Source organism: Peromyscus californicus, unplaced genomic scaffold (assembly GCF_007827085.1).
Source record: "Peromyscus californicus insignis strain IS unplaced genomic scaffold, ASM782708v3 Scaffold_11__1_contigs__length_118956290, whole genome shotgun sequence".
NCBI classification, from domain to species: domain Eukaryota; kingdom Metazoa; phylum Chordata; class Mammalia; order Rodentia; family Cricetidae; genus Peromyscus; species Peromyscus californicus.
In genome coordinates, this window is record NW_026294402.1 from 61,265,020 (window position 1) to 61,280,514 (window position 15,495).

The following is a 15,495-nucleotide window of genomic DNA, read 5'->3' on the forward strand; positions in this document are numbered from 1 at the left end:
TCTACGTTTATGGTTTAAAATGATCATATACATAGTTTTATATGTGTTTATGCACGAGTGAATAGTTTATTCAATTTGGGGCTGCTTAATGGAAAGTGTTCAAATCCAGACCTTTGATTCCAGCTCCCTTCCCACAAAATTTCTGTGGTCTTCCATTCTCAGCATACTCCAGCTAATAAATTCAACTTGGCTTCAAATCTTGGCAACACTTTCAGAATTCGTGTGGCCTCTGAAAACTTCTCAAGACTTACATTGCTCTTGCCCTGATGTTGCCATCATTGCTTACTGCAGTAATGACTTCTGTTTATTCTGTCTGTATAGTCAGTTCTCCACCCAAGAGGTGGATCTTTTAAAATATAGGTCAGATTTTATCATTTCTCTGTTCAAAGCCCTCTAATGCTGCTTCTCATTTTCCTGTAAGTCAGACCCAGAGGATTTGTACTGGTTTGCAAGACCAGTGTCATCATCGAATTCCCACCAGCTCTCTAACGGCTTCTCCTTCCACTCTTGTGCATGTACCATTTGCTCCAGCAGCAGTTCTGACCTCCTGAACTCTCAAGCTATGTTCTTAGCACATGGTTATCCTAATCTTTTACTGTGTCCATGAGGTTTCTTCCCTTGCTTCACTTAGATCTCTGCTCAAATCAGAAAGCTGTTCAGAGCACCCTGTATGAAATAGTAATTACACAGCACAGTGCCCCAGTTCTTGCCTTGCTTTGTTTCTCTCCTTAGCCCTTGCCTGTCAGATTCACTTACTGTCTTTTTATCTCCATGCGCTACACCAAGATTCAGATTCCATGAGATCAGAGTTGTGGTTTGTTCAAAACTGTACCCACAGCACCTGAAACAGTATGTGTATTTGTCAAGTAGTTGTTCAAAAAGTTGTTAAAATTCAGGTGTTGGGGAACTAAAGTTACTAATATTACCTTGGAACTGTTTCTGGGTCCTTTTAAATGTTTGTATCATTTTTACTTTCAGATTGGGACAGTGCAACTTTAAGTAATGAGTCCCTCTTGGACACTGTGTCTAGATTTGTTCTTGCAGCACTTCTCAAACACACAAACTTACTCAGTCAAGCATGTGGAGAAAGCCGGCAAGTAACTTAAAAACTATCCTCAGACAAATATTTGCTCTCATGATGTTAGAAATTAGGTAACTTTTCTATTTTGGTTCTTTATTTAGATACCAACCTGGTAAAAGCTTATCAGAAGTGTACCGTTGTGTATACAAAGTTCGAAGTCGTTTACTTGCTTGCAAGAACCTTGAACTTATTCAAACCAGGTCATCATCACGAGACAGATGGGTAAAGTTGGAAATCAATTAATTTCTGTGTTTTCCTGCAAGCTTGTTAGAGGTAGCCCCACACGGGTACAGATGTTCAAATCATGCTAGCATGTTTTCTAGTGAAAAATGATGGAAGAATGAAGAGTGGGGTTTGTTTACCTCATTTTTATCAAATGTGATAGGCTAAGTAATAGCTTTGTCTGCATAGATGTTAGTGACAAACTGGCTTGTCCATATCATAGGCAGTCTTCTTTTTTTTAATTAAGCTACACTGGAATTATCTTGTTTATTAACATAGGATGCCAGAAATTATCAGGGATGTTAACAGATACCTCAGATTGATTAAAAATAAATGCAAGAATCATACAAGAACTGGAAAGGGCCAGGTAGTGGTGGCACATGCCTTTAATCCCAGCACTTGGGAGGCAGAGGCAGGCAGATCTCTGTGAGTTTAAGGCCAGCGTGGTCTACAGAGCAAGATCTAGGACAGCCAGGGCTACACAGAGAAACCCTGTCTTGAAAAACAAAAACAAAACAAAACAAAAAAAGAACTGGGAAGTTTTAAAAGAATAGGAGAATATTAAAAAATACTCAGTGTAGAAAAAGGTAAAAAAGGGACAAAATTAAAAGATAAAAAAAATCAGTCTTCCTGTAATTAGAATTGTGCGTTCTGAAAGTGAAGATTGAGACCATTGATTGAGGATCATCCAGAAATAATTCTGACAACAAATAGGAGATGATTTTGAAAGGGCCTGGTATTCTGGTAACACAACCCTGTAGTTACAAGAACAAGCCTGAGAGCATCCTCTTCACAGTGCTTACTTTAAGGCATATCAGATCCTTTGCTCTTTGTGATGTTAAGCATAAACAGAGAAAACTTCAGCATGCACTGGCTTAGTATTTGTGGATATGAATATTTGAGAGTGACCTTACAAGTCTATTAGAAATATTAATTTGTCATTTTTTGAGGCTCCAACTTGAAACTCATATATTGTGAAAGTAAATATGTGATATATGGGCCTCACTGCTAAGTATCCCTAGATTGTGAAATTTCTAAGTAATTTTCTGGTCATGAATCACAAATATTTATTATGATTCTAGTTGAAAGTTTTCATTTGTACTTTGTATTGAAATTTATGACATGAATTATTTAGTTAGGATATTTGTGACTCTCCAAGTATCTGTTGTCAGGACTCTTCTTTCTGCCTAGATAACTGTTGGATAGCATGACCACCATGGGAAACCAAGTTAACATTGTTCTTCCTAGATTTTGAACTTTGGGGTTCTTTTTTTTGGGGGAGGGCAAAGTTAAAGTGTAAAAGAATGTTATCTTAAATTTAGAATTATTGGTAAACTGGGATTATAGTTATACGGTAGAGTGATTATCAAACGTGTAAGGCTTTGGATTTGACTCCTAGCACTGCTCCCCCAGGCATTATTTTTTACAGAGTAATAGCATAGAGAACTTGAAGGGAGCAGTAGAATCAAATAATTACCTTTTGCTGGACATAATGGCACACATCTTTAATCCCAGCACTTGGAAGGCAGGGGCAAGTGGTTCTCTGAGTTAAAAACCAGCCTGGCATATCTAGTGAGTTCTGGGACAGCCAGGGTTAAACAGAGAGACCTGTCTCAAACAAACAAAAACAAAAAAAACAAACAATAATAAAAACCTCAAAACCAAGTAAGAAAAGTCACCTTTTGTGCTTGTGTCATGTTGTAACTTACATTGCAGCTCTGTAGTTTGTAGCCAGACAGCAGAATGAATGATTTAAAGCATGGCATTTAAATGAAAATACCAAGAAAGAAAGAGCATATACCTATCTGTGTATATATTTGTGTGCATATAGTCTGTGTAATCTTTGAAATTTACCAGTGCCATTTGTAAAGTTTATGGGTTATTATTATACCAGCAGTATTTTCTAAGATATAAAAGATTTTGCCAGGCGGTGGTGGCGCATGCCTTTAATCCCAGCACTTGAGAGGCAGAGGCAGGCGGATCTCTGTGAGTTCAAGGCCAGCCTTGTCAACAGAGCGAGTTCCAGGACAGCCAGAGCTACAGAGAAACCCTGTCTTGGGGAGGAATAAAAAGGTTTTATGAGCCGGGCAGTGGTAGCGCATGCCTTTAAACCCAGCACTTGGTAGGCAGAGGCAGGTGGATCTTTGTGAGTTCAAGGCCAGCCTGGTCTACAGAATGAGTTCCAGGAAAGGTGCAAAGCTACGCAGAGAAACCCTGTCTCGAAAAACCAAAAAAAAAAAAAAGTTTTATGAAAAGTTTTTAAAGCTTGGAAAATATATTTGGAAAAATATATTCAGTGTGGTTTCCTTTTATTTCTTTAAGATCTCAGACAACCAAGACTCTGCAGATATTGATCCTCAAGAGCATTCCTTTACCCGAACCATTGATGAAGAAGCTGAAATGGAAGAGCAGGCTGAGAGAGACAGGGAGGATGGGCATCCAGAGCCAGAAGATGAGGAGGAAGAACGGGAACATGAAGTAATGACAGCTGGCAGTAAGTACATCTTTCTTACTTGAGAAGTGAACATCATGACATGCTTTTTCATAGGACAAGTGAGAAAGACAGTGTCTGTAGTGCTTCTAAAAGCATCTGACACTGTACAAGGGATCTAAGTCTGCATTAGCCAACATTACAGGGGACTTTTGAAATTAGGATAGTGCCACTCCAATCCTTTTGTTCTGGGTTGGAAATGCCTCAAAGAAATCGTCTCAGTTTCTGTTCTACTCAGTTCTATGAATAAAATGACATCTAAGAGGCTTTAAATAAAGTTATTCAAAATAGTCCTCTGGAGGTTACCATGTTGTTCATCGAGCTGTGAGACCTCTATGTGGTGAGGGAACGAGCCCCTTATATTCCAATTAGGAGGTTCAAATTATATTCCATGTGTAAAGCTTTTAAAATTGCAATTTTCAATTATACTTTATTTTAGTAGGTACAAGAGATAAGAGCTGTATAGAACAGTAATATGGGAATAACTTGGGTGGATGAATGGAACTTTTTATACTTTATATTCCAAGCCTCCAGATAATTCTTAAAAGATAGTTATTTATATGTTATAGTTATATAGTTATTTATATTAAAGAGAATTACTAATATCTTAAGTGATTTGGCTATGTTACATTAACATGCATATTCAGTTTGTAGCCTGCAGCCTCATGACCAGCTCTACTTTTGTTTTTGACATTATTTGTATATGTATTCAGCTTATAAGGAGGTGACACTAGGGGTTGAACTTAGGCTCTCACACATTAGGCAAGCACTGTACCATTGACCTGTATCCCCTAGTTTTATTATTGTTTTATTTATATTCTGTGTTCTTCTGAAAATTATTTTCAGATCTCTCAAAAGAAAACTAAAAACAATTTAAACCAAAAAGAAAAGATAAGGTGGAATAAAGGAATTCTCAGATAGGGAGAGTGGCTAGTAGAATTTTGATAGCTAAACTGAGAGAACTTCCATAGTTAAATTTAAAAATTAGTTCAGAAATTCCTGGAAAAGAGGTCAGAGAGGACAGCATACTAACCAAGTGTAACTTTCCATTACAGTAAAAGAAAGCATAGTAGTCCTTTGGGGAATAGTAAGGTATAAACTAGCCATAAGCTGTGAACACCTATGATGCTCTTGGCACTGGGCCAGGGGTTTGAAATAGAGTAATTCATAATTCTCACAATAGTCTTAAAGTTCTAATAATGTGCCGTTGTAAAGATAGGTGAGTTGAGGCTTAACGAGGCAGAATTATGTTCCTAAAGCCACAGTTAATAATAGCTCAGATTAGAACCAGGTCTGCTGAAAATTCATTATCTGTTATATGGCTTTAACTACTTCCCAGCTCTGAACACTGAGAGTTTGTTGCTTTGATTTTACTAAAGTAAGGAACATTTTACAGCATAATGAAAAATACCATTAATTCTCTAAATGTGAAGGTCCAATTTTAGAATTGTGAGTTTAGAGGACAACATGGCTCAGTGGATAAAGGCCATTCTGCCAACTCTGATGGCATGAGTTTGATCTCTAGAATCCACACACAATGGAAGGAACGAACCAACCCCTGCCAGAGGCTTCTGACCTTCACATATGTGTGCCTCCCCAACAAACAAATAAAATAAATGTAACTAAATAAAGTTGTACAAACTTTTAAATAGTAACTTCCAGGTGAATCTAATGTTTTACCAACCTTTTTGCCTGAAGTTCCCATTGAACTTCCTTAGCTCCAAATTTGAGCAAAAAATTCTTTAGCTATTGCAGAAAATCTACTATTGTGATAGCAGCCCCAGAATCTTGCTGACTCAATAGCATTTTATACTTATGAACAACATGGGCTGTGTTAAATGGACCTTCAGATAATGGTATATGACTGTGGAGACAATCTTGCACATCATAAACAGATTCTGTTTCAGCAAAGATTTTTGGTGGCTGCTTTTTAATGTGTAAGATACAGCCAACTGTAGTTGTTAGAAATTACATAAACTTGGGAAGGTAGGAAGAGGCTTTTCATTACACATAAGCTGAAATCTGCTATTTTCCTTATAACTTGACATTTTTTTCATACAAAGGTAATGAACATTTCAGAAATAAGCAAATTTCTTGTTATTTGAAACTTAACCTAGAGTAGTGGTTCTCAACCTGTGGGTCACGATCCCTTTGAGGGGGTGGGTCAAATGACTCTTTCACAGGGGCTGCATATCAGATACTTACATTATGATTCATGACTGTAGCAAAATTGCAGTTATGAAGTAGCAACAAAAATAATTTTATGGTTGGGAGGTCACCGCAACATGAGAAACTATTTAAAAGAGTTGCAACATTAGGAAGGTTGAGAACCACTGGCCTGGAGCTTTATATTGGTCTTTAGAACCAGCTGGAGGACTTGTTACATTTTGTTACATTTCTGGGTTCTATTCCTAGAGTTTCTGACTCAGAAAATTTGCATGGACCTAATACTTGCATTTTTAACAGTTGCACAAATACTGTAGCTGCTATTCTGGGACTACACTTTGAAAACTGTCCTAACCCACTAGTAAGATTTGAAATCCTGAAGAGGGGGACCCACTCTGTCATTCTTTGGTTCTTATGTGACCTTTTTGACTATCTAGGAATCACATTAATACAAGAGCTAATTAACAAATGCATATAATTTTCATTAGTTTTATGTATCAATAGGAATTCTCACAAAAAAATGAATTCCAAAAGAAATGACTAAAACTTGATACTTTTATATTTTGTTGATAAAGAACAATTAATTTAAGAAGTGACAAGTGGATAGCTAGAGTAGGGAAACTCTCCACAGATGGTATAAAGAACTACAGGAAGCAGGGGAGGTGAGGGAGCTGAGGTTCCTTCAGAGAGTTTGCTTGGTCTGATCTGGCAGTCTGATTGCCAGTCTTTGGTGATTGAGGCTGTTTTCTGCTCTTGATCTGTGAAGATGTCTCTCCCAAAAGAGTCTACTGGACTTGCTTCATAGAGGAAAAGACAGGCCAAATAGCCCTTTCCAAAGTCACACCTAAACAGTCAGTATACCAATTTGACATGTTTTAAGATGTCACAACCCTAACTCTTTCAAGGTAGAACAAGCCAAATCCAAATTCTAACGTATAGAAATATTTTTTATTGCAATTTTTATGAGAAGTATGACATTGTGATATAACTTTGTTACAAACTGTATTTATTGTCTAAAAACTGATTTTTTTTCCCCATTTCAGTAAGTTTTGGTTCAAACTTTTTGACTGTTTTCATTGTTATTTTTTTTTTTGCTCTTCTCTCCCCATGTGTTAAGACCTTGTTTTTGTGTTGCACGTTACAGAAATCTTTCAGTGTTTCCTCTCAGCCCGAGAAGTAGCTCGTAGTCGAGACCGAGATAGAATGAGCAGTGGGGCAGGGTCTGGGGCCCGAGCTGATGACCCACCTCCCCAGTCTCAGCAGGAGCGAAGGGTCAGCACAGACCTTCCCGAGGGGCAGGATGTGTACACTGCTGCCTGCAACTCTGTGATCCACCGCTGTGCGCTCCTGATATTAGGAGTAAGTCCTGTGATTGATGAGCTTCAGAAGCGAAGGGAAGAAGGGCAGTCGCAGCAGCCTTCTGTGAGTGCCTCTGAAAGCAGTGGACTTATGACCAGGTGGGCCTGACTGGAAACTGAAAATGTTGTTCTCTTTCCTTAGGTATTTCCTGCAATGAGTTTCTGTTCTGAAATGTCAAAGACAGCAGAAGAAATACAAGTTGACTAGGGTGAATTTAAAATAAGTAGTGCTGGTTCAGCCTGCAATGTGAATTTCTGGTTCCATGAGGAACCAAGTTTTCCATATATATAAACAACCACAATTAACAAACATCCAAAAACTGCTTGTATTTCTCTGTAATTTAATTAAGTGCTGTAAAAACACTTGATGTAATTCTAGAGGGTTTTATGCTTTATGTAAGCCAGACTTTCTGTGGGCAGAAGTAATGACATCTCACTGTACATTAGCTCTGTGCTGCTAGTTCCATTCAGTTTTATGTTCACTAACAGTCCCCAATCAAAAACTTTTTCTTTGTGCATGTGAGATAGGAGTGAAAGTCTCACTGCTGAGAGCCGGCTAGTTCACGCAAGTCCAAGTTACAGACTGATCAAATCCAGGAGTGAATCTGATTTGTCTCAGCCTGAATCAGATGAAGAGGGTTATGCACTGGTAAGTATATCTAAAGAAGGAAGTTTGCTTTCAAGCTATGATATATGAGACTTTGGTTAGAGTAATTTATATTTGATTTAGGCATATACAAACTTGAAAGATTTGTAATAGAAGTAATATAGCTATATTTATATAAATATTTACCTCCTGTCTGCTAATTATTTTGATCTTCAGCCCTGCCTTCTTCCTAAGGTGCTGATTCATAGGTTTGACCTTGCATAGTTCACTGGATGAGGTAGTCTGCCTCAGTCTTAGCCTATGCAACAATGGATTCATCTCCTAACCTTCTTCTCTTGTACTCTGTCTTAGTAGGTGGTAACCCATTATTCTTATATTTGATGTCCAGCAGTGCCTCTGGATTGTTAGTGAATGAAATATAAATTTTCTTTCAAATAAAGGTAACTAGGTTTGAGCCTTCTTTTGTAAGATATATTTTATAGTGAATTATCTACTCTGTCTTAGTGAACAAAAAAATACCAAAATCTATTGACATTTGATTGACATTCATTGAATCATTTGAATGCAGACTGTAATTCTCATCAACATTTTGTATTATACTCTTAAAACTATTACCTAGCTCCTTCAGAACTAAAAGGATTTAGCATATAAAAAGCAAATACTTGCTGGCATTGGTGGCAGCACAAGTCTCTGAGTTCAAGGCCAACGTGGTCTATGGAGTGAGTTCCAGGATGGCCAGGGCAACACAGAGAAACCCTGTCTCAAAAACAAACACACACACAAAAAAAGCAAATACTTTTCAAAAGAATAATCTACATGAATGAACAAACACTGAAAAAGAGACTAGACAGTAAGATAAAGGCCCTGAGTAAGATTTATGCATCACTAGGAATATTCTGAGTAGAGAGGAGTCACCAAACAGGAAGAAGTATTATACAACTCAGAATGTCTAAAAGATTAAAACAACTCAGTTAAAGAGAAATAGCTATTTCTTCTTTGAGCAATGGCATATGCATGAAAATATTTCATAGCATAGTAATGTCTTTATGAGCCTGGTTGGATGAGCTTGGTTTATCCAGCATGAAATGACCTGAGACCGAATCACTTTCTGTTAATGTGTATGTATGGACAGATAAGACAAAATATGTTTACCTACACGTGGAGCATTCGTAGGTGTTTATATGTGAAATAGGTGAAGGCTTTCTACAGTATTTACCAAATAGCCCATTCATTAGTTTCTTCCATAGTCTTATCTGACACTCATTCTTTTGTTTGTGTAAAACACCTCAAAGCACAATTGAAATTGTCACAATGTTAAATGCATGAACTTAAGTTATGTATGGTTTATGTGTGATTGCTTGTACATATGGACAGTTGGGAGTAGAGAGTTTATACCCTCCACTACCTGATACACACAGAGTAGACTTCTATTTTTCCTGAAAGCATTTATTGCCCCTTTAAGCTGTCTGCAGTTCCATTTGAGATTTCTCTATTTTAACAGATTAAAAAAACAACAACTTAAAAACAAGTATTTTAGCCAGTAGATGCTAAGAACTGCATAACTTTTTGTTAGTATACCTGTCAGTCAAGGCTAGTGCAGAGTTGGAAAAGAAAGGAAAACAAAGACAGAGGAAAGAGTAGTAATTTGGGGAAACAGGACACTATCGCAGTGGTTTTAGGCATTTAAAATATTATGGTCATGCCGTAACTAGAAAATGAAAGTAAGGATGAGACAAAGGTAGCAGCAAAGAAAACTGCTCTTCTGTTATAATTACTGCACATGCTTTTTGCTTGAGTTAGTGTCTGTGAAGTTATGTGCTTGTGCACTCCTATAGTTCTTTTCAGTGGTGTGTTGTTACTGGTCTGACTATTGGTGAAAAATAATAGGACAGTGCTGTAACTGTTACCTTTTATCTTAACGCTTTAATGTTAGTAGAAGAAACTTTTCATAGCTAACCTTGTTTTTTCTTTTTTTCTATTTTTTGGTAATAGAGTGGCCGACGAAATGTTGATTTGGATTTGGCATCATCTCATAGGAAAAGAGGTAAATCTTAAGAAAATACTAAATACCAGATTAAATTAAGTAGCTGTTTTTCTGTCTAATATATTTATTTCTGATTGTTACTGGGATATCATTGTCAAAAGCAATTCAGAAGTATTTTATGAGAAAAATTAAAAGGAAGATAATTTTCTCCAAAATACACATACATTTAAAATATGGTAAAGCATGAGGTAATAATTAGTTCTGTATGATTTTTTCATGTGCTTTGTTAAAGAAAGCATTTTTAAAAAATATTATAGAATTCCAGAAACATTGCCTGTCTCTTTTGGGAGGAGATATATGTATATATAGTTTTCTGTGCTCTGACTCTCTAACGGAATTACCAGATACACATGCATACATCTTCAAATAGAAAGTTTCTAGGTTGCTTTCCCCTTTTGTTCTTTTATTATATGGCATGTAATAAACAATTTTTCTTTGAGGAGCAACTTCATATATTACCAGGAGTCTTTTCTGAGTATCTCTATCTTAATGAATGAATGTTAACACGCATGAAAGTGGATGTCAGTTAACACATTTGCAAATGGAGGAAAAGAGCAGTGGCTTTAGGTAGTATAAGTCCAAGGGCAACTGAAAACACTCTTAAATATTAGTCTTCTCTTATTAACTAACACTTTCATTTAAAACCATGTATATGATAGTTTTATAAAAATATAAAATGTTAAGAATTTCTACTGGTGGCTGTTTTCTAAAAGCTTATGAAAAAAATTTGTTTTTGTGATATTCAGTCTTCTATTCTTCATAGTGAAACCCTTTCTTGGTGTTTTAGGCTTCTGTCCATATGTAAAAAGAACCAAAACCAAACAAAATCCCCACAAACAAGAGAAGATAAGGAACATGGAAATGAAACACCATAGGTCATATGATTAAAAACAATTTTGTATATATACTTGGAAGAAGAAACATTTTTACTCATATAGACTAAAATTTGCTACAGTATTAGGACTATTAAGGCCCAGGTCTGATACTTCCTTTATTGAAAGATCTTGAAATTATGTATCAAAGGTTCTAGGTTTCTTTAAAAAAAATTACAAGTTATTTGTGATATAAAAGAAACTATATGATATTAATATAATGTGCAATATACATTCTATTTTAAAATACTTTGGAAATTGATGGTTCACTTGCTTTAACAATCAAGCTTTTGGAGTATAACTTACTTTTCTAGCTTGTTTAGCTCAGATGACTAGTTTGATGTTACATGTTAAATCTGAGCATGGCGACACATGCCTCTAATCTCAGCATTCTGGAGAGGTGGCAAGAATGCTAAAGCATTAAGTACTTACTGCTGCAAGAGAGTGAACACCTGCAGACTTGCTGAGGAGCAGAGGAAAGCTAACCTAGAGTTTGAGAGCTTGCTAATATTTTATCGTAGCTGTATTTGTAAGCAGTAGTTCATTGGCTGTAGTTATTTTCTTACAAAATTTTTTAATGCTCTTGGAGATACACATGTGATATTTAATCTCTCCTAATCATACCAGGGCGAAACAAAGCAGTATCTTTTAAATAAAGCAAAGTACCATTTTTACCTTCGAATTCAGAGTAGCCCATATTTTAATTGGGAATCAACATCTTAAAATGTAGAATTGTTGCCTATTGAAAGTACATGTAGCTTTCCTATAGCTTTAGCTCTAAATAGATATAAATTAAGTCGTTAATCTTAATTTCATTTATGGACAAACTATCTTCCTTAAAAATCTCAAGGTAATACTAGCACTTCCTTATTGACTTGTTGGAATTTAACTTTTTTTTTTTTAAATAAGGAAATCACATAGAGACCCTCATGGAAATTTTTTATAACTACTCATTTGGGAAATTATAATAGGGAGGCAAAGTGGTTATTTAAAATTTTATATCACTTAATGTGGTACCAATTTATTGTGTTAATTTCTCTGTTTTAATGTTCCCAGGGAACAATTTTGCTTTTGATTTTATTCCTAGGGACGAGTGACTAGAAAGTACAACAGTTACTGTTTTAGGAATGTAGTCCAAAATAGTTACTTTTCAGTCTCAGTATCCTAGATTTAATACACAATCAAAATGCATACTTTGTAAATTTTATTTTATTTACTGTAATAGTTGCCTTTCTTCAGACATACTGAAAGTACATTTAAGAGGGTCTGGAGAGATAGCTCAGTGGTTTAGAGCACATACTGCTCTTGGAGAGGTCCGGAGTTCAGTTATTACCCATATCAGGTTGTTGACAACCTGTAACTCTGATTCCAGGGGATCACATGCCCTCCTGCTTTCAAGATCACTAGTGTCAGGAGTGAAGCTATGTAGACAAGCTTCATCTCAAAAAAACCAAAAAGAAAAAATAGTCATTGGTATTCGTGTGCACAGACCACCCCCCCATAGACATATAATTTGAAATCAAATAAATCTTCAATTAAAAAATACATTTAATACTTGTTACTAAATTTTTACAAATCTTAGCTATTTAGGTGATTTCCCTTGGATCACACTGGAGGAAGTGTATATTTCGTTTTGCCTTTAAATGTTGGTACAGTAAACCACTGTATTTCTTACTGTTAGCATGAACCAGATGCCATAACTTTAATATGCATATCTTCTCTTGGTCAGTTGAACTTGCCAAGTATGAGAACTGTTTGGACCAAACCGTTTGTTGTGAAACTGTTACTTGTACTATGGTGAACAAACACATGTGTAGCCAAAGAGGATTCTTTTATATGCATATTTATTCATTTCCAGTATTTGAGGAGGAAATAAAAAAATTTTCTCTTGAATAGCTTTTCCATTTATTGGTCTCAGTGGTCCTGACTTTCTGAAAGTCAGGTAAGAGGAGCAGGGGAGAAATAGTAATAATAATAATAATAATAATAATAATAATAATCAACCTTGTTGATTAACATTAAATGTGTATATAAATGAAGTGGTCAATATATGCTCAATGTCTCTAAAAATAGCTCCTTGAAAGGGTTTATCATTTGTTTTTCTATTAGTATTTGGCATAAGAGATATTGTTTCATGGTAATGAAACATGATTGTTCTTTTTAAAACCCTTAATTCTGGCTAAAGTTTCACTGTGATCTAAGAAAGCAAATGTGGAAGGTGCAAAGCGATGGGGGCATACAACTTTCAGCCAGAGCGCCTTGTTCATCTTCTTAGAGATAGCCATGTGAAGTTTTAGGCCAGGACAGTGGCAGACAGCATGGGTACCATAGCAAGACTCAGCTGGAGAACAACAAAAAAAGCTCAATTCTAAACTTAAATATAACCTATACATTTTGTTAAAAAGAAGCAGATGAAGGAAGTTGTTTCCTCGGGGGCAAAGTGAAATTTATATTCAGAAGCTTATAAACTGCTCACTATCACCAGACATTACTTTAAGCCCTTCACAAATATGAACTTATTTATTCATAAGTTTATCAAATTCGCAACAGAACTTACCAAATTATGTTGACAATTTTTGTATTTTGACAAATACTTAAAAGATTTGCCATAATTGTGCAGATTGAGCCAAGGAAGATAATACCTTTTGCCAATGCTTGATAGAAATTTCCTATGTAAGCTGAGGCTGTTAGAGTGAAAGTGGTAGGATCTCAAAACAATTAAAGAAGCACTGTCAGAAGCCTTATTAGTTCAACTCTATTGGTTAAAGTACAGTTTAGTTCCCTTCTCTCAGGCCTTTCAATATGTTGTTAGCATTTTATTGCTAAAGTAATGCTGGAAACATTGATCAATGTATGTTTCATGGTGTAGCATATGTGGGTGAAATGCTGTTTTATCTGTGCATTTCAAGTTACATAAAGAATGTAAATGTTATCTCCTGTATCAAATTTTTTCTTTTGTCTTCTGATTCTCATGTGGTAGCGTATTTACTCCTTTTTGGCCAGTTGAGCCCCAGAAAAAAGAAGAGCTTCAAGCAAGTACATGATGGCATGTTTAAATTTTTTCCCCCTTTAGCTTGCCTACATATTTTATGGTTTATAAAGTATGTATTGCAGCTCTGCCATGTTCATTTTGAAAATTCCATTTAAGAACCAGAGTTTTAAGGACAAGTAAACAGTCTCAATGTCTTGCTGAACTGTTTCTTTAGTTGTCACCTCTGAGTTAGTAGTAAGCATTAGGCTTCATCTCAATTACAGTGTAGAAGCCTTTGATATGTTCTTCAGATATGGGATTTACTATTTGAAATCAGACAATACCGAACAACCCAAACTTAATAGTTTAACAAAGTAAAATTCTGTCTCTCATTTTTATATGTTTAAATTTTTGGGCTCTGAAGTATTTTTTATGTCAGACTATTTCTGTGGTAATTATTTTATTTATCCCAGTTATTGTTTTCTTGTTGTGTTGTTTGTTCTTTGAAGCAGAGTCTCACTGGAACTGGAACACGTTATGTAGCCCAGGCTGGCCTTGAACTCACAGAGATCCTCCTGTCTCTTCCTCCTGAGTACTGGAATTAAAGGTGTGCACCATGCCCCTGCAGTGCTTTGGTATGGTATCTTTCCTGTTCATATGTTTTATTCATAAGGTGTTTATTTGAATCAAGTACCCAATAATTTTGTCCTTTAAGATTTTTCAAACTGTAACTAGTAGGCCAAGTCTGACCTTTCACCATTTTTGAAAATTGGAACCCAGCCATACTTATTTGTTTATGGACTGTTTTCTGATTATAGTAGCAGAATTGAGCAGTTGTGGCAGAGACCTTATGGACCATTGGACTGTTTACTGTAGGACACATAATAGGAAAAGTTTGCAGACTCCTGCTTTCCAAAAGGATTTAATTTGGGCATGGCCAGTAATTCCATGGAATGTTCTTCTGTATATAAAGGCAGTTCACTGTTGCTAGATTAGTGGTTGAGCCTTTATATATTTAACCAAGCAATTGAAATTTCTATGGATCTGTGGATTTTGAGTCATTAAATAACAGGAATTTATAAAGCTACTTCACACAGAATTAAGGAATCACTGTGAATAATTGGCAGATCCATCTCTCTGAGCCTCTTGATTCCTCAGTGAGGAAACTGAACTAGATAGTCCTTCAAGTGTCTTTCAGTTCTGTGGTTCTGACACTGGACAGTGGACATTAGGGACTTGTTCTGAAAAGTAGCTTACATGTGCTAAGAGACAAAGACTCCTTTATTTTGAAATTTTGCTATTAAGTAAAACAAGCCTGCTGCAGCTGCCATATACAGCCCCTCAGTTAAAACTGCTTAAGAAAATGAGAAACGGGTGTCTTTAAGTTTCTGCTTTATTTAAAAAAAATATTTTTTATATAATACATTATATACCCATGAATTTTACTTTTTTCTATATTATATGAAAGCTATATATACAACTTGGAAATTTTTTCATATTGTTATTTTTCATCTCCATAAAACTGAAAAAAAAGATTTCCCCCTCCGTATTGGAGATGGAGCCCAAGATTTTACTGTCATGCTAGGCAAGCTTTACGCTGTGGAGCTTCATCTCCAGTCCCTGGAGCCTTTTTATTATAAAGAATTCTTGGGCTATGGAAATGGCTCATGGATAAAGTGCTTG

General features: G+C 35.9%; 1 protein-coding gene across 1 annotated transcript in view; it reads left to right on the forward strand.

Moving 5' to 3' along the window:
* The window catches only part of Herc1 (HECT and RLD domain containing E3 ubiquitin protein ligase family member 1), a 163,984-nt gene that overhangs the window by 61,692 nt on the left and 86,797 nt on the right, over positions 1 to 15,495 (forward strand). Inside the window, 6 exon segments of the mRNA XM_052712869.1 lie at positions 979 to 1,093; positions 1,183 to 1,303; positions 3,626 to 3,797; positions 7,105 to 7,417; positions 7,847 to 7,967; positions 9,918 to 9,969. Coding sequence (XP_052568829.1) covers positions 979 to 1,093; positions 1,183 to 1,303; positions 3,626 to 3,797; positions 7,105 to 7,417; positions 7,847 to 7,967; positions 9,918 to 9,969 — 894 coding nt within the window.